The sequence below is a fragment of the Carassius gibelio genome, chromosome B10 (assembly GCF_023724105.1).
Source record: "Carassius gibelio isolate Cgi1373 ecotype wild population from Czech Republic chromosome B10, carGib1.2-hapl.c, whole genome shotgun sequence".
Taxonomy (NCBI): Eukaryota; Metazoa; Chordata; class Actinopteri; order Cypriniformes; family Cyprinidae; genus Carassius; species Carassius gibelio.
In genome coordinates, this window is record NC_068405.1 from 4,720,174 (window position 1) to 4,746,118 (window position 25,945).

Here is a 25,945-nt window from a genome sequence, read left to right on the forward strand (position 1 = left end):
TTATCTGAACTGTGGTAAGAATGACTCCAGAACTGTGATCAGATGTGATCCTGAAATAATTAATAATAATAAAAACTTAAAAAATTCTAACAACATAATAATGTTCAGCATTCTTTGGTTGCATTCTTAATTGCAATATTGCAAAATATATCACAACATTTACTTATTATGAGGTAACTTTATAAATGTTAATATCTTTTATGTACAATATCTTACTCAGGACAGTACTAAATAAAATATAACATGCATTTAGTATGATCTCTCTTATTTTTTGAAAATTACTCGCATTTGCACAGATTCTGCAAGGGGTGCCCAAACTTTCGAGCCCCACTGTATATATATATACAACCGGAGACGAGTTCACATGATGAGGACAGGAAAAACCAAATAAGGAGAACATAAACGTGACACTGTGACTGCATGACTGCACAATAATTGAATGACAATAACTTGGCATGAGATGTACCTGAGTGATTGGTCCAATGTCATGTCTGTAAACTCAAAGAATTTGAGGTACTCTTCTGCAACCATCTTACTGAAGTCATTACTGTGAACACAAACAGAAGATACATATTACATTATAACAGAGATTATAATATGACCTTTAAAAAAATAGGACCTCCACATTTGAAACAGTTCAACTAAACATGACCTCATACAGTTTCTGGTATCTGAAACACATTTGATAAGAGCCTGTGTTTACTATAACACATCATTTTATACCCAGAAATCAGAAATTGGACATACTGAAGTTCAGAGCATTTTACTAGTTTATGATGAACAACCGTGAACAGACATTAATCTACCCTGACATGACTCTAAAATGGAGAGGAATCACAGCAGTATAAAGCAAATTACATAAGAAACATGCATTCCCAGACAGACATGTAAATACATTTGTGGCAATGCTGCTATATGACTGAAACTTGACATTCAGGGTTCCCACATCTTCTGACCAAATGCATTTAAAGGGGTCATATGATGCTATTTTAAGCAAGCTGACCCAGTGCATAAGCATGTGTCGGAAATGTAACACCTCTTTGCATAATTGCAAGTTTTAGCTTTCAACATAAAGAAGACAGTTAATAACATCCTTAGACAGGCACAGTGATGAAGCTTGTATGTGTTTGCAGTACACAAGCCCCAGTGAAGAAAGTTAAGAAACACAGTCTCCACTGTGATGCGCCCTGTCTTTCTCTCGTTCTTTGCATGAACATTCGGGCAGCATTACACACATATTTCCACATTGTGACGTAGAGATGTTTTAGCTTGGTCTGCATCCGCCTGGATCAGCCAAAAAGAATAAATCCTTTTGTGGGAAGCTTTAAGCTTTGAAACTCCGCAGATCATGCACAAATAGCTACTGTACTTAACACGCTAAAGAAAAGAAAATCGCATCATATAACCCTTTTAAAAATAGACATTTATCACTGTAATTAATAGATTCACTCAAAACTTTAATGGGGGCCAAAAGTGTATTGACTCCGTGTATCTCAGTGTGGTATGGGAACAGCTCCAGTAAAGACTGCAAAGTCCTGCAGAGAGTTGTGTGCTTAGCTGAGCGCATCTCAGGGTCTGCTCTCCCCTCTCTGCAGGACATCTACCTCAAACGCTGCAAAAGCAGAGCTGTTCAAATCATTTAGGACTGTCTTTTCATTTTGTTGCCATCTGGTAAGCGAGAGACTTAGGAGGAGCTTCTTCCCTCAGGCCTTCAGGCTCCTAGACTCAAACTCAGTCTCTTAACATCAACATGACTTCACTTAATTATCAGTATGATAATTAATATACTGACATCGTCATTTTTATTTTTATATATTTACTTTTTTACCTCTATTGCTGCTATGCTGTTATTCTGCTCTTGTACATATTTATTAAGTCTACAATATACTGTCCTGCGCATTTTATTTTATTTTACAAGCATTTTATTTTATTCTTATTTTTTATCTTACTTTCTCCATACCATATTTATATATAATTATCTTGTGTTCTTTAATAATTGCACTGTCCATGAAGCTGACCTGACTTACATTTCAATGCTGGTCATATGCTCTCCGTATCACCATGTATGTGACAAATAAAAATCTACAAACTTTGATCTTTTCATGAACTTCGGAGCACGTTACAATAATCCTAACTCAGCACATCTTTTTCTTTCGCTTTGTTAATCCGTTTATGATTTAAGTAAAATATATTTAATGTAAAGCCCTATATATTCCTTTTTATGTAGCCTATATAGTTTTATTCCATTATCTCCGTTCACAGAAACGCCGCAGGTGCTTAATGTTAATTTGTACTTTATGGATGTTTTTCATCAGGCAAGTCATAAAAAATTATTTCCAGCCATGGTCAGATAATACAAGCATCTCCCATTCTATCTCCCATTAGATCTCAGTGCTCCCTTCGACACTATAGATCATAAAATTCTCCTAGATATGCTTGAGAATTATGCTGGCATTTGTGGGCAGGCATTAGTATGGTTTAGGTCCTACCCATCTAATCACCCATCCTACCTATCCGGCCAGTCTGTTTGTGTTAATGGGAAGATGTCCAACCCAACAGAAGTATGGAGTCCCACAGAGCTCAGTATTAGGTCCTCTACAGTATTAGGTTCTGCGGAAACTGACGTCTGCAGACATCAAAAGAGTGAGAAAGATGAACATGGGTTTACTGACAATGATTGTCTCCAGACAGGACATTAAGAGAGGATTAACTTATTGCTGTGGACAAAAGGACAGTGAGACAGGTTGAGAGCGTGTCTATGGACAGTGATGGTCTCCAGACAGTTAGGAGACGCGATGAGCACATGGCTGTGGACAGTAGCCAGGTTTCCATTTTAGATCTGCACTTAACTTTTGTGATATTTTATGCTGATAAAAATAAACGTATTGCCAATTAATGCAGTTTCCATTAACCAATGTTATGTGAGTACACTGTGATTTATGGTTTATGTCAATTGCAGCCACTACACTAACCATTATTTTTAATCGAAGGAGATGTATGCGTGCATCTGTGGTGAAGCAGAGCAGACAGTCACTTCTGGGACAGTTCTAATAAGTGTGAGCTGATATAAATTCAAGCATTGTCTAGAGTGGCCATATCGGAGACGTAATGCACCACAGACATGTACAATGTAAATAAGGGGTTACCCAAACATTAACGGCAAGGAAAGCCCATTATACGGACATGTATGAGGAGTTTCTTGGAGGTTATAGTGCATTAAAGTGTAACTAAAACCTAAACCAACTTTTTTTAGTTAATGATCTGTAAGAATGGGGCTTTATTAGTGCTGTTCATTGATTCGAGTAACTTTTTTGACATTTGAGTATAATGTGTTTTAATTCTACGTGGTGTAAAAACGTCTGAGTGCTGCCCTCTTCAGGTTGAACGGTGGCTACTGCAGTTGATTTTTCCTACTGGATGTTTGCGGTGGCAGGTGACGTAAGCAGTTTCCAGCTCACAACGCCCCTTGGTACGAGCTACCACGCCCTTAGCTGTATAAAACCCATCTTGTTCCATCAAAATCACTGTAGTGAGTCAGGAGTTGGAATGGCGAGTATTGATAAAGACCAGGATAGACTATTACAGCATCTATTTAGCATAGCATTTATATAGTTATTTAGATTATTTAGTGTAGCCTATGTAGTTAATTAGCATAGTTGTTAGTGTAACGTTAGTATTGTTAGAAGCATAGTTAGTAGCATAGTATTGCATCAGTTAGGATAGCTTCAATAGTTGGCATAGATTTATCTGTATTTAGTCCAGTGGTCAGGATGCGTAGTGTTGCTGGTTGCAAAAGCACTGCTGACCTGCATAGTTTTCCAGCAGACTTTAAAATCAGGCACCAGTGCTTGCATGCACTTGGCCTGGAAGATCTCGACTTCCAGCCTAGAGCTGGAGTGTGCAAACTGCATTTTACATGGGATTGCTTCTCCAACGCAATGGAGGTGGAAATGGGCTTCTCCACATGGATCGTGCTGAAAAGCGACGTGGTGCGGGAGTTAAGACAGCAGTTTGAGCCAGCGGCTCGAATTGATATGGCTCAGGCCACAGACACCTCGACATCCTCCACTTTCAGGTGAAGGTGGTGGAGAAAAGTCCTCTACTTCAAATCAACGCTCCTTTGCAAAGCTACTTGCGTCACTACAGTCATACCCACAACTTTCCATTTTAGCGTCTCTGTCAGCAGCTGTCAATCAATCAGTCACTGCGGGTCTCAGGTTCACGCCCCACGCACTCAGCCCCGCCCCTCGGTTCATCCCCTCTACCTCCGCTGTGCTCTTCCCACTTTTCAGCATTTTTCAAATATTGCCAGTGGGTGGAGTCAGGCTCTGACCAGGGGTGTAGTTACCCTTTAAAGAATAATCATGTGTCATTTACGAACAATTTAGCAAATTTTGGGAGCAATTTTGCGATCTATTCCTTTTTTGAATTGCCACCTCCTAAGAGGGTAAAAACTTTGAGATATATTGGAGTTTTTGCATAATTTAAGTGTTTCCATTTCAATTTGCGTAACTTGAAGGATAATGGAAACATGGCTAGTGATGGTCTTCAGACAGCAGGAGAGTGAGACAGGATGAGTGCAGAGCTGTGGAGGTGGTGCTACAGAGAGCACTGGAGTAATGATGCTCTCCTCTGGAGTACTGCGTCTGGCACTGAGTGCTTGTGAATATGGATGAGTGCCTGTATGTTCAAACCTTTATTTCCAGTGTGTGTGTGATTGTGAGGAATGAACTGGAAGGCTAGGGATGGCTCTTTAAGGGGCTGAGGATGTTGAACTGCTCCAGCGCAGTCACTAACCTAAGGTCATGCACAGATCTGACTGGTTCTGACAGAGGCAAAGAAAAGATTGGGCTGTTGTTTTAGATGCTTGTACACAGACAATGCAATGTGTGAATGGCATTAGCAACAGCTTGTAGTAACAAGATCTTTGGTATGAAATCATAGGCTATGCTGATCTAATAATACTTTAGGGAGTGCTGATGGAGCGTTTTGAAAGTTAGGAATGTGTAAGATTTATTTTGGGGGTGTGAACGGAGCTGTGTCATTTTAAGGTCAAGTGGAAATACAAGTCATTAGGGACCAGCAACTGTGTGGTTATCCACGTTCTTCAAAACACATTCTTTTGTGTTCAGCAGAAGAAAGAAATTCATACAAGTTTGGATCAACTTGAGGGTAGGTAAATTAATGGCAAGGAATGGAAAAACTCCAGGGGACTGAAGTATAAAATGAATACTAAAAAATATAATTAAATAAAAATAATTGCCACTGAAACATGCATAACACCATTTTTTGTGTAAACACTGGAATTTATTCAAAATAAATCTGGCATAAATGTGTGGACTATTCAAACACACTCTCTTATTGGCATTAGCGAAAAGACGACTGGCCAAGAACAGAAGTACACAAAATGATTAAACTCTTTCAGATTATATGTACCACTCTTAAAAATAAAGTTAAAGGGATAGCTCACCCAAAAATGAAAATTCTGTCATCATTTACTCACCCTCATGTCATTTCAAACCTGTATGAGTTGCTTTCTTATGTTGAACATAAAAGAAGATATTTTGAAGATTGCAGGTAATCAAACATTTGGTGGTTGCCATTGACTTCCATAGCATTTTTTTCCTACTATGGAAGTCAATGGCAACTGTTTGATTACCAGCAATCTTCAAAATATCTTCTTTTATGTTCAACATAAGAAACAACTCATACAGGTTTGGAACGACATGAGGGTGAGCAAATGATGACAGAATTTTCATTTTTGGGTGAGCTATCCCTTTGAGCTCTCATATTACATAAATTACATTATTAGAATGATTTCTGAAGATCGTGTGACACTGAAGACTGGAGTAATCATACTGAAAATACAGCTTTGATCACAGGAATAAATTACATTTTAAAGTATATTAAAATAGAAAACTTATTTTAAATTGCAATAATATTTCACAAAATATTTTTCAAATAGACACAGCATTGATGCACATAAGAAACTTCTTAAAAAAAAAAAAAACATTAAAAAACGTAATGATCCCAAAATTTTTAACAGCAATGTACATGTATGTTTGCACAATGTTTTTCTTCAAGTTCTAGTTAGAGTCAAATATTAACATATTCCTCTGGTTGGTGTGTATGAAGACAGGATAGAGAGAAGAAAAGCACAGAACTGAATTGATAGCTGAAGGCTATAACTCACTTCTTGCCCAGATGTTTGGCGACATCCGAGCGCTGGAAGCCCTCCAGGTGGTAGAGCCGTCTGGCCAGACGCCGGGCAGCTTCCTGGTCACTTCGGCTGCCATTGTGGAGAACATCTGTGTCCTTAAGACCCTCCACTCCATCCATGTCTGAGTCCCAGTCCTTCAGCCCTGCATCGCTGCTGCACCACACACAAACACACAGAACAGTCAATCACAATCCAACAACAGACTAGTCTCTTAGATTAAGCAGACTTTTTCTTTAATTAAGTTGATTTTTTTATATTTTAGACTTCACAATCTATGCTTTCTATTGCTTTCCTTCTCTGAAAAGCTCTGTGCTTTTTGTGTCAGCGTAAAATGTAAATTGCAACCGACTTTATTACTATACTGTGATGTATTTCCAAGTGAAATTGCTCTTCATATGTCAGCAGAGAATGTGAATAGTACACTCATTCGTTTACCTAAATGATACGCTGACTAACAAGAAGTATCTGGACACTGAAAAACATTCATGCATTTAACCCTGTATATGTGTTTTTGATCAAAACACTTGAACATCGAATTTGGTTATTTTTGCTCTAGTGCCAACAAATACATACGAAATCTGTCAAAATATCAAAAACTGTCAGTTATGTCTTAAGTGAAAGTACACAGTTGAGGGAAACAATGGGATGTGTATTATATTGGATAGATTCATGGGCTCTTAAAGGGACCGCGCCTAATTTAGCTACTGGCTGCTGTAATGTTAATCCAAGAAAATGAAAATGAAAATCACTCACTGCTCTTCAACAGTCAAACCAAAAATTATTCAGACACCAGATATATTTTTTGATGTATATAGCAAAAGTGTAATAATGTGAGAAATGTTGAAGGTGTCTGAATAAATGTAGGTTTCATTGTACATTTCATTTTTACATTGAAGACTATCCAGTGCTTTTTTTACATTTAATTATTTAGTTTCTGTACCTTGACACCTACAAACTTGAAAAAACCTTAAACATTGTGTAAATATACACAATATAAATGTGCATTTTAATGTGTTTGAAAGAAAAAAGCCTTCCAAAGATATTGTAATAGATGATTAACCTACTTAATCAAGTGCTAATTCAAATGAAAATGTATGTGTTCATCAGTAGTTAATACAATGTTAAAACCTGAAATAAATCTGTGGTCAAATGCTGTGTGTGGTCACAGGACTTTGTGTGAAAGTCCACAAAACCGGAAGACTTTGCATGTATATAAGTAGTAGGATATTTTAAAACACAATATTTAAAAGATGAAACGGAGTAATTAGGGAGAAGCAATACATTATCAATTTATTGCTATTGGGTGAATAATATCATGTATTGTAGTCTGATTACGAGCATTTTAAAATGCAATGTAATCTAATCACAAGCACTGCAGTTCTGGAACCTGATCACGTGATCCACATTACATACTGTATAATCAGTCTCTACCCAGCTCTGAAAGTGACCTCTGAGGAAGGGTCCGATATCTCTGATTGAAAGGGTCCAGAGAGCATCAGGTGCACTTCACAGGAGAGAAACTAAATGCAAAGCCCAAATCAACAGACAAGTGTCACCACAGGCTTCTGCCAACACCGATAACAACCAAACCACATCAGAAACAACTGTAACGTTCATCACCCGCGCTCCTCCCACATCAGTGACCTCATCCAAGATCTCCAAGATTCCTTCTCTGTACAATGAGAGCATGAATGAGCAAGAAAAACACTGCTCACTGATGCTGGTTTCTGAAGTTGAGGAGTTGGTTTTATTCACTCTCATTTGTGCTGCATTAGTACAGTCAGCACACACAGTTTAACAGTGCCATCTGTTGAGCGCCTGAACAAATGACAACAAGCACCAGAGCCTCATTTTAGGAAAGAGGAGTACATTATATTTCGTAGAAATTAAAGCTGGGTCAGTTCATTGGCCGGGGTGGCTCATGCAATAGTTCTTTCAGTTCCTTGGACTGGGCATTGGCATTTTTTTTTTCTTTATATCAAATATGAATTTCCTGTTTTTCAGTTTTGATGGTTTAGAAACATTCCCACAGTTAAGGACTCCACCTGAGAAGTGAAAAAGAAAGTAGAGAAAGAAAAAAAAGGCCTTATATAGGGCCTTATATAGCACTTGTATATCATTGCTCTTTTGTTGGTTTTGATTGCTTCTGTTGTCCTCATTTGTAAGTGGCATTGGATAAAAGTGTCTGCTAAATGATTTAATGTAAATATAATGTAAATGTAAATATCAAAACTAAATTTAAAACAAGCCACAAATCAAATGAATAAGTAAAAATAAAATAATTATACAATATATACAAAATAAGGCTTTGTCTGTGCTCTTTACATTTAAAGTTAGAGGCAAGCACTGCATTTTAATCATGATTCAAACAAAGATGCTGCACACATGCAACATGAGCAGTTTTTAATCTAAATTAGATTGTAACATTTCAAAATTGAAGCAAAAACAGAATGATTTGACTTCAGTTTTGTGAAACTACATAAAAATAGACTTGTTAATGTCTATTAGAGACATGAAAAAAAGAACATAGAAATACCAGGTTCACTTTACTTAAGCCTGTTAACAGTATTTGCAAGACAGGACAGCTCACTTCTTCTGAAAATGCTAAATTTACATTTCTTATTACATTTGTTTGCCTCTCTATGCTCACATACTGTATTTTGATACAGCTAAATTCTCAATAAAACTCTTTTCATTGATATAATAACGGAATTAATATTAAATTAATACTGAATATTGATTTAAACGCGACCCGTTAAGACTACGGCTCTCCCTTCCAAGATCTTAATCAGCATAAAAATCCTGCTTCATAATCGAGCCGTCGTCTGATGAAATCAAATAGGATACACATAAGATATGACAATAGCTGTGATTTGGGCTATACTTGCATGTAAAATTAGAGAAGTAACAATCTGTTTTAACTGAAAGCGCTGCAGAGAGAGGTGTGTGCACCGCGGGAAAGAGAGACCTCACAGGTCTCAGAAACTAAGGAAGGTTTGGGCAAACCCTGAAGATCTGTCACTTGGCTAAAGTGTGAATGCTGTATTAACAGTAAGCCATTGCTTGTGTAAACAGCAAATGTGATGCATTTCCTAATAATCTGTCTGTTTTACAGTCATTACCAGGTTTTAAGTGAGAAAGCGGCTTATGAAACAGAGATGTTGCAGCACACTGTATCTGTTAGTGGACGAACTTGTTTTTCAATTTCAAGTTTCCAAAAGCAATTATTTCTTCAATATACAATAAATATGCTAATACTGTCTTCAGCAAAACATAAACAAGAAATAGAGTTAAAACAGTGAGTGCTTTACTCTTTATTCAGTCAGTGCTGTTGTTTAATAAATATTCATGTACCAATAATTAGCGGCAGGTCTATTTAATTTTCTGACACAAATCAAGATCTTTTTTTAAAGCTAATATTATTAGAAAGTAATAATCTAATTAGCAATATATATATTACAAAAAGTTGTTGACCACGTAGTAACAGAGCGATTTAAAATGTATTATTTACATTTTTGGAAGTGATAAAATGCTTTTGATTAGGGCTGTCAGACGATTACATTTTTTAATCTAATTAATTACGTGATGTGTCAATTAATTAATCGTGAATTAAATTTGGCTGTAAAAATGCACACAAAAGATTATTTAAAGCTATCAAGTAGCTAGACATAACAAATAGTTTTAGAAAGAAATTTTTTCTTTATTTTAAGAACATTTGGGAAACAAAAAAGTATTTTTGTTCATGCAATGAAAATCTTCGAAATACTGAATTATTTTTTGTAAATGAAATGATATAAGAAAGATATAAGAAACTAAAACTGCCAGCAGGTGGCGGCAAATGTCTCACAAATGAGTCATTCATTCATTTAATTTGTTCAAAATGCGGATTAATTCAGAAACTAAACACCACTGTGTTAATCAGAGACTTCATAGGTAATTATGTCTCAGCAAAACTAAGCAAAAACAGACAATATTGTATTTGAAATATAACACAGTATTAACTTCTTATTTACTGAACTGTTGTATAAAATCGGGATCCAGTAAAATATTCTAATTATGTTTATTTTTCATAACTAACTGATTAATGCGTTAAACTGATACTTTTTATACATTTGGTTGTATAGAAAACTAATTTAAATCAGTACTGTTGTCTCATTTAGAGTTCATTGTGAAACACTGGCAACTACTGAGGGTTCAGCATCACATCCAACTGGGAAAACACAATACCATATAATCAATACTATAATAGCATCAAACTTCTCTAATCTCCAATTATTAGAATCTAGGATTTGTCTGCCCTCTTTAGCATTTAGTTAAGGAATGCAAATTACTCCTCACTAATTACTGATTCGGCATCACTGCAGGATAAACTGTTATTGTTGTGAGAATATATCAATGTTAAGCTTTTAAATTAGCTTTGCCACAGACACGGTGCTGAGATGAGACTGATGAGGGTGCACAAATCATCTCTCACCGCTGCCACACATTACATCACCCAAATATGTATTTGTATCTGAATGTGTAAGAATAAATACCTACAATGGACCACAATTCAGCCCCCAGTGGCCCTGATGTCATGGGTGGAGCTTAAATGTTGTTGTAGTTCTTAATTATATTTGAAGCAACACGTTATGCAATTCATTTCATTCACTGACAAATTTGGTTAGGTTGCTTTTACCAAGAGACAGATAAATTTGTGCCAAAATGCTGTTTAGTTTGGCCTCTGATTTGATATAGGAAGTGCTTTCCCCTTATGGTTTGAAAAGCTCAGCACTGACCCCCACCATGGTTTTGATTTTTGTAGTAATATAGTAAAAATAATACTGATTTTATATTAGGCATAGCCTGCCCTTTAGCATTGTTTATTTATATTTGTTTTGTAAATAAAAGTTCTATGTTTTCTATATAGGCTAAAGTGAGTTTGATGTTGTATTTTGTTGTTGACAACGAACTGCTGTTAATTAAAAAGTAAAATGTGTACAGTGCTTTTAAGCTATTTAAAAGTTAGGAAAAGAGGGAACATTCAAACAAACAACTGCTTTACACAGAATTGCCGCTATTTGAAAGTGAATGTAAAATGCGCACGCTGCTTTTACAAGCTATTTAAAAGCGAAGGGAAGTGAGGAAAAGAGGGAAAACCCCACGGTGATGGTGTGGTCACACATCGATTAACCTGTGGGAAGATTTCCTCACGGTCACAAACCTAATTCTTTGAAAGACAGTTTCAGGCTAAATCAGCGTGGTGTACATGTACAAAAAAAATGCAATCTAGTACAATAATATTGTAAATAAATACCAACATTTGAAAACGCCTCAAATACTAAATAAACAGTAAAAAGAGAGGGGTCTCAGATATTGGGTGTGCTATAAATCCACAGCCTGCTGTTCTAGTGATGCACCACAGGGAGGCAGTCATAGCAGAATCACACTACACCAGTACAACCAAAGACACAACACATGAATACAGGTGTAAAAACATCCAAGATGACTCATAACCTCACATTTTACCAGGGTAGTTTACACCCATGATATCTATGTAATATCTCAATGCAATGCAAACAGCTTAAGAGCATGATGTATTAAGGTAGATCAACAAAAACAGGATTTTAGAGTCATAAGAGAGTGTATGTTGTCTAAAATCAGTTTAGAATAAACACTGATGCATGCAACAGTATGTAATTTCTATTTCTATTGGAGACTCTCTGAATAAGAAAGCTATTAAGACTTTAAAAAAATGTTAAATGTATTTTTTTATTATTCTTGTATTGTATGCATTATGTTTATTACTTGCAAATGTATATATTTTGTTGTTTGAATAAAAAAAGGTATGCACATTCATTGCAAAACCACTAATACTGTAAAACAAATTTCTTTAAATGACGACTAAGGGATCGATAAAAGGGGGAAAATTACAGAATAAAAAATAAAAAGTGTAAACTCACCCTGTAAATACGAAACGAACAGTTATAACAACAGAAATCGATATAAATCAATGAATGAATACACGAGGTATTCAGTATAACTGTGTGTAGATGAGTTCTTCTCTGCGAAGAGCACTTTAGTCTATTTATCTTTAGTACAGCTGTGGATGACTAAAGCGAGAAACATTACAACCATTCACTCCGATTTTGCACGCGACGCGTCACAACAGAACGCAACGCTCCATTATAAATCACGGTAGATGTGGTGCGGTAGCGTCAAATAGCGTTTCGCGCGCGTCAACCCTTCAAACTTCACTGATAATAGCCTAAAGGGCGCGTTGCGTTCTGATGCGTCGCGTGGCGAACGTGCAGTTATCAAACTTTCAACAGCGTCTTTGTTTACCTGCAGATTTCACGCACACGTCCGGCACGCAATCCTCAAACTGACACGCAGCGCTTCCGTTAACATCCCGACAGAGACTCACCGTGAAAGCTCAAACCTCGCCGGTTCACGCAGTCAAATAAAGCGCTGTTTAAAGTTAGGCACATACCACGGTCTGCTCATTTCTCACTCATTTCCCACAAACCCTTGCTGCTCTCAGCCAGACCTCAGCGCACAGAGGAGGGAGAAGCAGAGGGAACATCCTCTTCTTTCAAACTATTCTTCACAAAACAACCGAGAGAGCAGATTGAACTCTATGGATGTGTTCCCAATGGCGTGCAGCAATACTAGGCTACTAGAAGTGTAGTATACTAAGTGTGTGGTAGCCTGTGCATGGAACACAGAGCAGTGGACGGTGCTTTAAACATCACAGTGTTAACAGGATTTATTTTTTGTTTCAGATATTTTCTAGATCACTCTTTCTTCTTTGTTTTGGTTAGGGGTACAACTTATAGAGCTTCCTTTAAAGCTAATTTCGTCAGTGTTTGGCATGAAAGAAGTGACTTCATTCTGGCATGTGTGAACCACTGCAGAACACATTTTATTCATTTGAGAGCACCACTATAAAACTGAACGTGACCACACCTCTCATTCCATGAAATGAAAACACAAGGGAAGCTGATGCTATTTTCAGTTTAGCTCAAGCACAATGTGAAATACATACTACTGTCAAATAATGGATTATTATGAATTCTGAGAAAGGAAGAGACAGAGGATCTATGCATGGAGTGGGACACACTTAATGAAGGGAAGCTGGTGTTTTTTCTCTCATGGCCAGTGCAGCACTTCTACAGACACTGACCACACCATGTTGGGTTTAGTGGGGCCCTGAAGGGAGAGTCTGGCCAGCTGTGCTGCTAATGCACAGACCTTCATGCTGGCCTCAGGCAGCTCGTGTAAAACTTTTAACTGGTTAGAATCAAAAACACTGAGACCATGCATGTGAAATATAAGCTTAACAATACAGGAAACAATATGCTTAGAATTCAAAACATGCAAAAATGACATTTTAATAAAAAAAGTCTGAGAACAAAAAGCTAATTGCAGGAATGATAAAGTGATTACAGAGTTGCTGCGATTATACAGACAACAATTAATAAATTAACCTAAAGGGTATAAGAGACACAGTTTCACCTAATCTCATGTTAATCTTGAGTACCTATAGAGTAGTACTGCATCCTGCATATATCCCAAAAATCTTTAGTTTTATCAGATTTATTAAAGAAAAATACAGCTTTCCGATTCTCTCCAGAAAAAGCCGAGCTCCTGGAGGCGTGCTGTGGGTGGAGCTATAATACTGGTGTTTAGTGTTGTTTCCATTAACATATATTCTCTTATGTGCTGAGTTGCAACAAAATACAGAAATCTGATGCATATGCACTTGTACTTATATGAATGCGGTCTTTTATCACAGGGACGGCTCCGTGTTTTAATAGCAAACGATGTGCAAATCCAGTGTCGACTTGGGCCTTATTTATAAAACATTCATCACTCAAATGATCAGAACACACAAACACACTCGATACACTCCGTTGCTGCCCCGGAAAAACAAACTGCACCCACAATTCATGTAACACTGGGTTCTTGGGGAAGCTGAACACGGTAAACTTTCTCTCACATCCAAAAATGCACTTATTTGGAGGCATTCTCGAACAAATCCTATGCAGCGCTGCCGACGATCTCCCGTGGAAGCGTGTTGATGTGCGCGGTCTCGTTCTCCTCTGATCAACGTATCCGCAGGTGCGCTTTTCCAAGAGAAATGCTCATATAAGGAGTTCCACTCTCGTCTACGTCATTAAATCCACGATCGAAAAAAACCCAGCCGAAACTTGTACCAACCCGGAAGTAAGATTTTCAGAAAATAAATTCTCAGTCATTCTTCTAAATTATTTTGTAAAACTTTGGCCATGTTTAGCTTGAGAATCCATCTCTTTAACACGTAGCAGCGGTGACGCCCCCGAGAAACAGTTTAGAGAGGAGAAATCAATCTACATCTAAAATAATGGTCATAAATCATTGGTCACTATTAGGGATGTCAACGATTAATCGATGATCGATTAATTGTCGATAAGAGATGCAATCGATTAAGGCTATCGATGGTCGGTTAACCGATTCAATGTTGGGCTGCGTGCGGCTCATGCGCACTCAACACGTGCGAGCGGCTGTGAGTGACGGTGACGATATATAAAAGCATCATCATTCATTCACAATGTACAAATTAAGCTTTTAATGTGATTTAAACTTTAAAGTACATTAAAATAGAAACAACATGAAAGTTCTTCAACATTAAATGCAATAGAAATGTAGTTACTAATCATTTCATCAGATAACTGTTTTATATCGTGCGCTTTGCAGGGCTGCGGGACACAGTGACAGGACAGGTAGTCTATTCATTCCTACAACTTGTTAATTCATTCCTACGAATTATTAATGTGGCAATTGTCCATGTTTCATTAATTTTGTTCCCTAAATAACCCATGATTTAAGTGAAATAAGGGAACAAATTAATAAATCGAACGAATTCTTAATTCATGAAATCTTTAATTTCCCTTCCCATGTTTACTACAGTAAGAGATGCAAAAACAGTTATTAAAAGCGAAAGATAATAAAATAAACCTGGGAAATTAGAGGGTTAGACTATGAAGATTTAGGAAAAGAAACAATGCCTAATACTGAATTTGTGGAAATTCGTGACCAACCGGCAAACCAGAACAAAGCCGCGTAAATGAAGACTATGGGGTCCAAAAGCATGGTCGCGATCTAACATTTTCCAGTTAACCTATTATTCCTCTAATAAACAAAGCTTTTATACCACACTTGTCATAATCAGATCTTATCATTTCTAAATAAATAATTGCTGGATTCAAAACAGCGATTAATAGGCGCTGTGACCGACACATTCCTGGAGCATTCAGTTTAAATAGACCGTAGTATACCGGTCCACTCTGCTGTTATGCCAAGGACGTTTTTGCTCATATGAAGAGGATCATCTTTTCCGTCTATATGCGAATGCGTGTTAACTACAAGCCTAGTTTACATTATAAATAATAGTTTAACATTCAAATACATTGCGAATATGGAAACATTTCGATTTGTGCCGAATGAGACATGAGCAATAACCTCCAAATAAATCTAGCCAAAGCCGCGCTCACTCATCCTCGTCTGCACGCATGCACTGTCACGATCTAATGCGCTGTATGCCGGATTTTTAAAAATCTGACATTTTCTAGGACAGAATCCAGCAGGATCAAATTAATGTGAGCAACTGTGTTTTGGTGCAGCAGCGCCGATGTAGTTCACTTAATGTGCAGCGCAGTCACACGCGCTCCACATTTCGGATAATTTTATACAATAATGTCAGTTGAAAACATTGCAATTGTGCTTTTAAAATACAACAACGAGCACCACAAAACCATTTAAAGATGCGCGTTCAGCGTTCTCCGTGCGGGATTGGAAACTGTCAACAAAGTAAAATGATCTCAAAAGTATGGCGCGCTCTCTCCATTTTATCAAATGATCATAATCGCATCTATTCATTTTATAATCCTGCTACTAGCATTTTATTCAGACTAAAACCTCTTTAATTCAAGTGAGAAAGCGTTTTGTGTGTGTGTGTGGCTTTTGCACATCCTGTCATACCGCTGACTGTGTGCCTGCAATAGACGCATTTTGCAGTATTATGGTTAACGATTAATCGATTAATTGATCGTTAATTTAAACGACGATCGATCATGGAAATAATCGAAATTTGACATCCCTAGTCACTATATAAATAATAAAATTATAGCGCATCTACTAATAATTATATATAAATAAATGAGTTTTTACAGATGCAAATATGTTAGAAAAGATGCATCACTATACAAATGCCAACTCGTATCTTATGCACACTTTTTAAAATTGCTGGGTTGCTTCGTTAACTTTTACGCCGATGTGTCAATGGTAATCGGTGAATCTTACCATCCCTAAGCATTACTAAATAAATCAGTGTTTTTGAATAAACAGGTTGATACAAATCACATGCTATGTCCCCCTCAGTTCTGGGGACAGCGTTTTCTGGGAGCACTGGCTCTGCTGTGTGGCACAAGCCTGACTCTGGGGTCACTGCTCAGCCAATCAAATTCAATCAGCTCAATGTTATGTATAAAAAAAAAAAATAAAAAAATAAAATAATAAAAATAATTTTAATAATAAAAAATAAAAAAGCAAAGTGGTATTATTCCATTTAGAGTCATGGAACGGAAGTAGTAACAGATATTCAGAAAAATACATGCAGGACAGAAACTTGTGCTGCGTTCGATTTGTACTCGGAAGATGGATATTCTGAGTTCCCTGTGGGAACTTTTAACTGGAACGCCCTCCCAAGTCGGAATCTTGGAGGAATCAGCACAATTCCAACTTTAGAATCCCAAATTCCTGCTCAGTGCATCAACAGAAGAAAAGCAATAGTAATATATTGTTTATTAGCACTTACGTTTGTCTGCGTCTCAATTGGTGCACAGTACTATCCAAACTCTATTCGTGGACATGTTACTATGGTGTTATCTGTGCAAAATACCGCTTTAATGTGGTTTTCTGACTTTTTTCTACTGGAAAATGGTTCACTTGGGTGTCATGTGATTCTCAGGTCTGACACCCAAATTACGAAGTGAATGGAATGCATCATTAGTTCTACTCCATCATTTGTTGATTGATTTTGAAATGTGGACATTGCACTGAAATTGATCATGGAGGGGCTGGGTTTAAGTGATTTTTTATTAATTACAAGGTCCAAAAATAAATATATACAAGGATCAGTCTTTCACAAAAAATAGACATCAGAATCAAGAACATCAGGAATCAAACTTCACATTTCAAAATATCTTAAGAAAACCATTTCCTACACAGAGCTCCACAAATATCACCGCAGGATCTGTATCATGGGAATATGAAATGACTTCCTCTCCCATGATACTAAAGCAGGAAATCATTTTTCCACAACAAACAACTGAAACGAAATGCCACAGATCTAATTCAGTTAAACAGAAGGCTCCAACACAACTACTGCACAAAACAGAGAAAGATCCAGGCCACACCAATACACACCAAACACTGAGGATCACCAGCACAAACCGTGAAAACATTCAACAACAGTAGAGGAGAGGCACTGACCTGAGAACAGACTAAATCCAAAAATATCAAGCATAAATGGATGTATACTTTATGATCAGAGTTACAGAAAGTGCTCTGCAATAACAACAGACCAGAAGACTCCAGATAACGAAAGCGCCTCCCTCCGTCTGTACCACAGAATGGTGGAGGGGCCAAAGTTAGTTTTTCATTCCTTCGCACTGAAAGTATGAAGTGAAAGACTGCACGTGTCACCCTCCCACCCTTTCCAAACATTCTCCAGCTTCTCTATTCCTGCTCCCACATTTCAACAGCACTCAGATTGACCTCAGATTCTCTCTGGGCGTCTACAGAGCGGCAGAACAACAGCAGATGATGTCACACTAATTGATACAGCCTGTTCTTCCAGCAGATTACCACAAGAACGCGTCCCAGTGTTTCTGCTGCAGAAGTCCCTGTTAAATGTACAGATTTGAGTGTGAGTGTGTGTGTGTGTGTGTGTTGACCTACACAAGGATCTGTACAGATATCTGAGGCTGTATGGTAATGTGTGCTGCTTTATCATCAGACGAGACGAGGTGGAGGCTGTAAAGCGCTTAGCCTTGAGCAGAAGGGCTGCCCAGTGAACTACTAGGCTAATGAGTAACACACACACACACACACACACACACACACACCTATCTCCTCGGCATCTCTTTCCTCCATTTCGATCAGTGGATTATCTGATCAATTAAATCCCAGCAGCGCAGATCAGCCGTCAGCCTGATGAATACCAAAACACTCCCAATACAAACAAGTGTCACTTGACGCTCTCAGGGTTCCCTTCATGCATTCACCATAATGTCTCCAGATCTCATTCTTTGTATGTTTTCATAAGATTACACCCAGCTAGATTAGGAATGAACGACAATATCAGAGCGGTATCGGAATCAGACAATAAATGCTTAAATTGTAAACATAGGCATCAGCCAATTTCACTTTCCCCATAATTAATTTAATTTGCAGATAATTATTTGAATTTGCCGATAAATTATGCCAGTATGCCTTGCCGATATGACGAATAACTCACTTGTGCCCTGGGTCTGATCATTCTGTAAGCAAACTTTTGCTTGAATCATTATTAGTTTCACTGTTTCGAATCGCCGCATTTAATTTGAGAATGCATGTAGCGAACAAAGCGTCTGGTGTGTAGAGAGTCAACGTGTTTCTGAATAAATAAAGAAGTGACTGATGTCATAAATCATGTGTCTGTTTTGATTACATGAATAAAATCACAAACATGACACTTTTAGATTACAGTTGTTTTCATTAATATGTAATATATTTTTTACAGCTCTTTTGCTTTAGACATTTATTCATATTAAAATCCACAAATAAAATGTTACGGTTTTAACTGCATTTGTCTGACAAAAAAAAAAAGCATTGATTGATTTTATTACAGATCTCCTGATCTTGTTATGATCCAAAGCACGTCAATGTACTAAAAAAAAAAAAAAAAAAAAAACTTTAATAATGTTTATTACTTCAAACAACAAGTACGTTATTGCTCAAAACTACGCAAAATTAAAATTAATGTTTATCATTTCTGCATTTTTGCACAGGAAAAATTTGGTTGTTGGTGTTGTTTCAAAAACATATAGATATACATATAGATCAGCATCAGCTATCAGCAAAATCACTTGAAAAATATTGGCATGTCAGATATCAGCAAAAATCTAATATTGTGCATCCTTAAACTAGATATTTATTCTGAAATATGAATGAGTTTGTTAGGGTGTTGCTTTAATATAATTGAAAATGTGTTCTTTGTGATAGTTAGAGTGTTGCTATATGATAACTGTTGCTCTGAGTGTTTTTTAGTGCACTAATATTCAGTTGCTATGACTCTGGATTGTTACCACTGTTCGTGATTACCGAGGTGTTCTGAGTGGTTTCTAGGAGTTTTTCGGTTGGGTTCTATGTGGTTATTAGCAATGTGGATCCTATAGTGTTCTGTGCAGTTTTTAGCACATCCCATTCTGGCTGCTATAGTGTTCCAGCTGATTTCTAATTGTATGTCTGAAACCCACTAGAAAGGTTTTAGTTAAAGGTTTAGGGGTTTTTTTCAGTTCTTTAGCTCTTCTCAGTAGAGACTCTTTGTTTAGCCAATGCTAATGTGTGTTTGTCAATTCCTGATTAGATTATTTTGCTAATAGCTACATTCTTGTCACAGCAACTGAAACAACAATTTTTTATTGAGGTAATTTTTTTCTGTTTCCTGGAAGAATTTTTTTAAGTCTCCACATTAACAAATTTTTATTTGTTTACAAATGACAAACTCAATGGATACTCATCTTACTGGACCTGTCTGCTGCTTTTGACACTGTTAATCACCAGATTCTCCTGTCCACCCTCAGAAAGATGGGGATCTCTGGAACTGCTCTCCTGTGGGTTAAGTCCTACCTCTCTGACAGATCCTTCAGTGTGTCTTGGAGGGGTGAGGGTTCTAAGTCACAACACCTTGCTACTGGGGTTCCTCAGGGCTCAGTACTTGGACCACTTCTCTTCCCCATCTACATGACATCTTTAGGATCTGTCATTCAGAAGCATGGCTTTTCTTATCACTGCTATGCCGATGACACCCAACTCTACTTCTCATTCCAGCCTGATGACCCGACGGTAGCTGCTCGCATTTCAGCCTGTCTAAGTGACATTTCTAGCTGGATGAATGACCATCACCTTCAGCTTAACCTTACAAAGACTGAACTACTGGTGATTCCAGCTAACCCATTGATTCATCACAACTTCTCTATACAGCTGGGCTCGTCAACCATAACTCCTACGAGGACAGCCAGAAACCTAGGAGTTGTGATGGATCATCAATTAAGCTTCACTGACCACATTGCTACAACGACCCGGTCCTGCAGGTTTGCCTTATACAACATTAGGAAGATTAGACCCTTCCTGTCAGAGCAAGCAACCCAACTTCTTGTCCAAGCTCTTGTTCTCTCCAGACTGGACTATTGTAATGCTCTCCTGGCGGGCCTTCCTGCATGCACTGTCAAGCCTCTGCAAATGATCCAGAATGCAGCAGCAAGGGTTGTCTTCAATGAGCCAAAAAAAGCTCATGTTACTCCCCTCCTCATCAGGTTACACTGGCTACCAGTAGCTGCTCGCATCAAATTCAAGGTACTGATGCTTGCCTACAAGACAACCACTGGCACGGCACCAACTTACCTAAACTCACTGGTTAAATCCTATGTGCCCTCCAGAAGCTTGCGCTCTGCAAGTGAACAACGCCTTGTGGTGCCATCCCAAAGAAATTCAAAATCACTCTCACGGACCTTTTCCTGGACTGGTGGAATGACCTCCCAATCTCAATTCGTACAGCGGAGTCTTTACTCACTTTCAAGAAACATCTAAAGACTCATCTTTTTCGCCTGCACTTAACCTACTAACACCAGTACTTTTCCTTTTCTTGTCTTTTTCATTTAATTAAAAAAAAAAAAAAATATATATATATATATATATATATATACACCTGGCTATGCGTTCTATACTAGACTAACTGAGACTTGTCATGGCACTTGTATACTGTTGTTGTTCTCCTGTTGACCTGACTGCTTCTATTGTTCTCATTTGTAAGTCGCTTTGGATAAAAGCGTCTGCTAAATGATTAAATGTAAATGTAAATGTAAATTAGTCTAATATGTAGACTAGGGGTGACCATAGTCAACGATTCAATGCTTCTATTCGAGGAGCCTGATTCGAATACCAATCTCGCAGTCAAATATTCACGGGGTGTTAGGATTGAAGTCATAGCCTTCTGTCATTCAGCAAGCGCTCTGTGTGTGTGTCAGTCTGATGTTTGTTTGTAAGTTTTATTTAGTGTTGTTTTTCCCAAAACATGTCAAAAGCGTGATATAAGACCAAACATAAACTGGGCGAGGGCAGGCATCTGTGTTCCACCCAGCCCGCGTTACATTACAGTTGGGGATACACACAGTTTGTGCGTTATCTGCCTCAGAGCAGATCATGCAGAGTTGGCTCTCGGTAGCTACGAGTTGTGTGCGAGTGGCTTTCCCGACATGTTCTTCGCTCCAGGAAAGCTCTCTTTGCTCACTTTGCTCTGTTTGCAGGGGGGGCCTTTGCTATCGGTCCCCACAGTGCTGGTCCAGCTTTCGCAGAGGCAGATCACCCCTCGTGGGGTTCACAGATGGATCTGGCAAAGGGAATGGAGACGGGCGAGTCCCTATCTTCTTCCTCACCCCCCAGATCCAGCAACTGTTGTCTAGGATCGGAAGCACGCTCCGGTGCTACTTAACCCACGGGGAGCGGGTTCGGTGCTCCACCTGTCTTCCTCCGAGGAGGTTGACATGTTGGGCATCAATGAGGATTTGACCCCTCTGTCCCCCCAGTCTGAGGAGCTTTTGGAGGTGGTAACTCGTGTTGTGGCAAAGTTAAATATCGATTGGCCCGCCAAGAAAAGGGCTGAACCGCAGAAAAGCAAGTTGGATGAGCGCTTTCTGTGAACGTCCACCTCCACGCCGGAGCCTGCCTTTTTTCCCTCAATTTGCACACCGATTTTGAGGAGTGTTGATTGTCGGGAAAGCCATTCTCTGCCGCCTCTTCATTCCCACTATGGCAATGTGGTGAGGATGAGTGAGTGCAATTATAAGACGATGACCCGGGTAGAACAGATGCTCGTAAACTATCTTTCTCCCGGCGCGGCATCGTCTTTAAAGGGTCAGACACAGCTGGAAGGGGTACTCTGCAGCGAGTCCGGCTGGTGTGTGTCTGCACAGCATGGCAGTGTTACAGGTGCACCAAGCCGACATGCTCAAGGAATTAGATGAGTGTGAGCATGTGAAATCCGAGGATATAACGGAGCTTAGGAGGACCTCTGATTTGTCTCTCCACGCCACCAAGGAGACCGCCCGCACCATTGGGTGGTGCATGGCAGCGATGGTGGCAGCAGAGAGACATTTATGGCTGACACTTCTGATATGAGGGAAAAAGATAGGGTATGCCCCGCTTGTGTCCTCGGGCCTGTTCGGCGACGCCATTAACACCATCATCGAGAGGTACCAGGAGGCTCGCAAACAGGCGGCGGCATTCCAGCGGTTCCTCCTAGTCGCTCTCTTAGTTTGCTTTTGGGGGCAAAGCATACCAATATCAGGTTCTTCCCTTTGGCCTTGCACTCTCACCCGGCACTTTCACAAAGTGTGTGGATGCAGCTCTGGCTCCGCTGCGACTGCAAACTGAACTATATTGACGATTGGTTGATTTTAGCAGAATCAGAGAAGATGGTGGTTCGACATCGAGATGTTGTTCTCGACCACATAAGAGGGCTGGGGTTAAGACTAAACACCAAGAGAAGTGTGCTTTCTCCATTGCAGAGGACCACTTATCTGGGTGTGGTGTGGGATTTGACCAGTGGTGTATAAAGTACATGAAAGTCGTACTCATGTAAAAGTACAGATATCTTACCAGAAAATTACTTTGGTAGAAGTTGAAGTCACCGATTAGAATATTACTTGAGTAAAAGTCTTAAAGTATTTGATATTTATTGTACTTAAGTACGAAAAGTATCCTTGTGTGGGCCCAGGACAGACTCCTCTCGCTGAAAACAGTTCATATTCTTGGGCATCTCAATATGGGAGCAGACATCCTGTCGTGGTAGGGGCCAAGGCCCGGTGGAATAGCGGCTTCACAGCGGACATTTTCCCAGTGTGTTAACATCAGTTATTATGGCTGTTGAATGTCTGAGTTGACTCAATGTATTTTCCCTAGCCCCAAACATATGAATCAACTATCAGCTGAATATTGGCTAGATGCGAAAATTCCAATTCAACTATGAAAATCCAGATTCAGAGGCACCCCTCATGTAGACAACACTGTCTTTGTGCGTAAAACAACTTACAAGACTAAGATATCCAGAAAATGGATATAAGTGGTTGAACATATAACTTCAAAACTAGACAAATAAACCTCAGGAACGGTGGCAATCAACAAATGTTAAAAAGATGAGCTCTTTTTCCATCACAACACAACAAATAACTAACAATATTACAAAACAACAACAACAACAAAAAGTTTAAAAGAAGTCAGCAAACAACAAAACAATAATCCTATAACAGTAAGTGCAGAATTTATTCATGCTACAATGCATGCTGGGAACTCACAAAGCCTTAACATTTCTTTGTTAAGACGACTGTGTTTGACAAGTTGGGACAACATTTGGGGTATTTTTGTTGGTCTGACAAGGGTTTTGAGAAAACAGCATTTTATGTATTTTAAACTCAAAACATTTTGAAAAAAAATAAAAAAATGTGCAGTTGCATTCTTTACAGTGAAAATGCATGAAAGAGAGCCAGGCAAGCAACGGGGATAATGTGCGAGTGAAGAAATTAAGGGTGGTGAAATGCAACGGGTCTGGCTTGCTTAGTTGGGGTCACTTCATCTACAGCGATATCATTGACTTGATTGCAAATAAATGCACAGACACTATTTAACTGAACAGAGATGACATCACTGAATTCAATGATGAACTGCCTTTAACTATCATTTTGCATTATTGACACACTGTTTTCCTAATGAATGTTGTTCAGTTGCTTTGACGCAATGTATTCTGTTTAAAGCACTATATCAATAAAGGTGACTTGACTTGACTTGACAGTGAGCCGCTGGTGCTGACTCACACCTCAAGCACTGGCACAAACCTAGAGCTTCCTCCGGAGCAGTCCATGACGCTGGTCACATGACACCAGCACCTACCACACACACTGTTTACCTCTGCGTGTGTGAACGTGTGGAAATAAAGGATGACACCTCACAGAGCACTGCTTTGATCAGCACTACTGAGAACCACACTTACGCTCAGAGCACAAACGCTGATGAATATAAATAGCACGATGATTTAGAAAAGCAATTCACTTCCTCCCAAACAGCCCCATTTCACAAACACACCATGACTTATGCAGACTAAATGCTTACTGGCATTAATGGCATGTATGTGCATTTAGAGCTCTCAGTGAAATACTGCAATCTATAAAATCCTGACGGGAGGCTAGACACAGAGTCTGTCGCAGACAACATCACATTAATGACAGAGCTGCCTGCATTAATGACATCATTAGAAAACTAGAAAGGGAAAGTGAACCAAGACATGCTTTGAATAATTTGACAAAGCCTTACCTGACAGTTTAAAACCTCTCCAAAACATTGAAGGAAATTAAGATGTAGTTTACAACAGACACTTTAGTTTACCATTAAATTTACCATTGTTCAACAATTTGGGGAAATATCGTTTCAATACAATTTTGCGCAATGGGAAATTTCATGACGCAGTTTTTACAAGTTTCACATTGACCAACAGTGACTTCTGTTTGCGCTGTGTTTCATAGATACAGGAAATATTTTTTTGCCAGTGAAATTTTCCCAAATTTGTGTGAACAATTTGAACCCGGTGAAGAATTTATTTATTTGCACTCAGAACAGAATCATTCTATAGTTCTTACACAAAAATAAATGAACAGCATGCCCCTGTAGTCTTGTCTCGGTAGTAGATGAGTAATGATATCACAATGCAGGCAACTTTATATTCCTTCTACTGTTTATAGTTATCATCATTCAGCATGTGCTTCAGGATCAGCCCACTGAAGAGGGAGGGGAGAATCACACAAAGACAGGAAAGCTTCAACCTTTCAGCTGTAGAGGACATTCACACCGCGGACAGACACGAGAGCTGCTGCGTCACTCACACACACACACGCCGGCATCAGCTGCATCAGAGAAGCGTGTCATGCAAGCCGAAGGTCAAGACTTACTGGACGGACACTTGCTCGGCGTCGGACAGGCCCGGCTGGGAAAAGCAGCCGGACACTACAGAACCCATGAGAGTCGGTCGGTCGATGCCGCGTGATGTGTCCTACCTCCAGCCAGATGCTCGGCTCTGACCTGCATGCTAGGACACAGCGCTCTGTCTGTGCTTATTCATGACAGCAGCGAGTCTCATCACCACAGCTCCGGCGTCTCACTCCATCTGTGGGGGGCTGGGCCCAACTCAAGCGTGTGTGTGAATGGAGCAATGGGTTTTATTTACATCCATCATGCTCTGGGGCATGAGGCTGCGCTGGAGCTATAAATAACAACAGATGATGAGGAAATGTAGCGTGATGATTTCTGATGAGCATGCGGGTGAGGATGCATGCTTACTGATCGCCATTGTTATGCTTTGGTAGACTGTGTGTTTCTAGGTGCATGTTAGACTCA

General features: G+C 38.9%; 1 protein-coding gene across 7 annotated transcripts in view; it reads right to left on the reverse strand.

Moving 5' to 3' along the window:
• Positions 1-25,945, reverse strand: part of psd3l (pleckstrin and Sec7 domain containing 3, like) — a 117,334-nt gene that overhangs the window by 67,206 nt on the left and 24,183 nt on the right. For 2 of the 7 annotated variants that reach the window (XM_052566735.1, XM_052566736.1), the window contains exons 5-6: positions 6,194-6,373; positions 467-547 (exon numbers count right to left, since the gene is read on the reverse strand). In XM_052566735.1, coding sequence (XP_052422695.1) covers positions 467-547; positions 6,194-6,373 — 261 coding nt within the window. Of the gene's footprint in view, positions 1-466; positions 548-6,193; positions 6,374-12,162; positions 12,347-12,544; positions 12,809-17,734; positions 17,852-24,868; positions 24,892-25,500; positions 25,584-25,945 lie in introns of those variants that run through there. The other 5 variants (XM_052566737.1, XM_052566741.1, XM_052566739.1 and 2 more) reach the window with 5 other exon arrangements.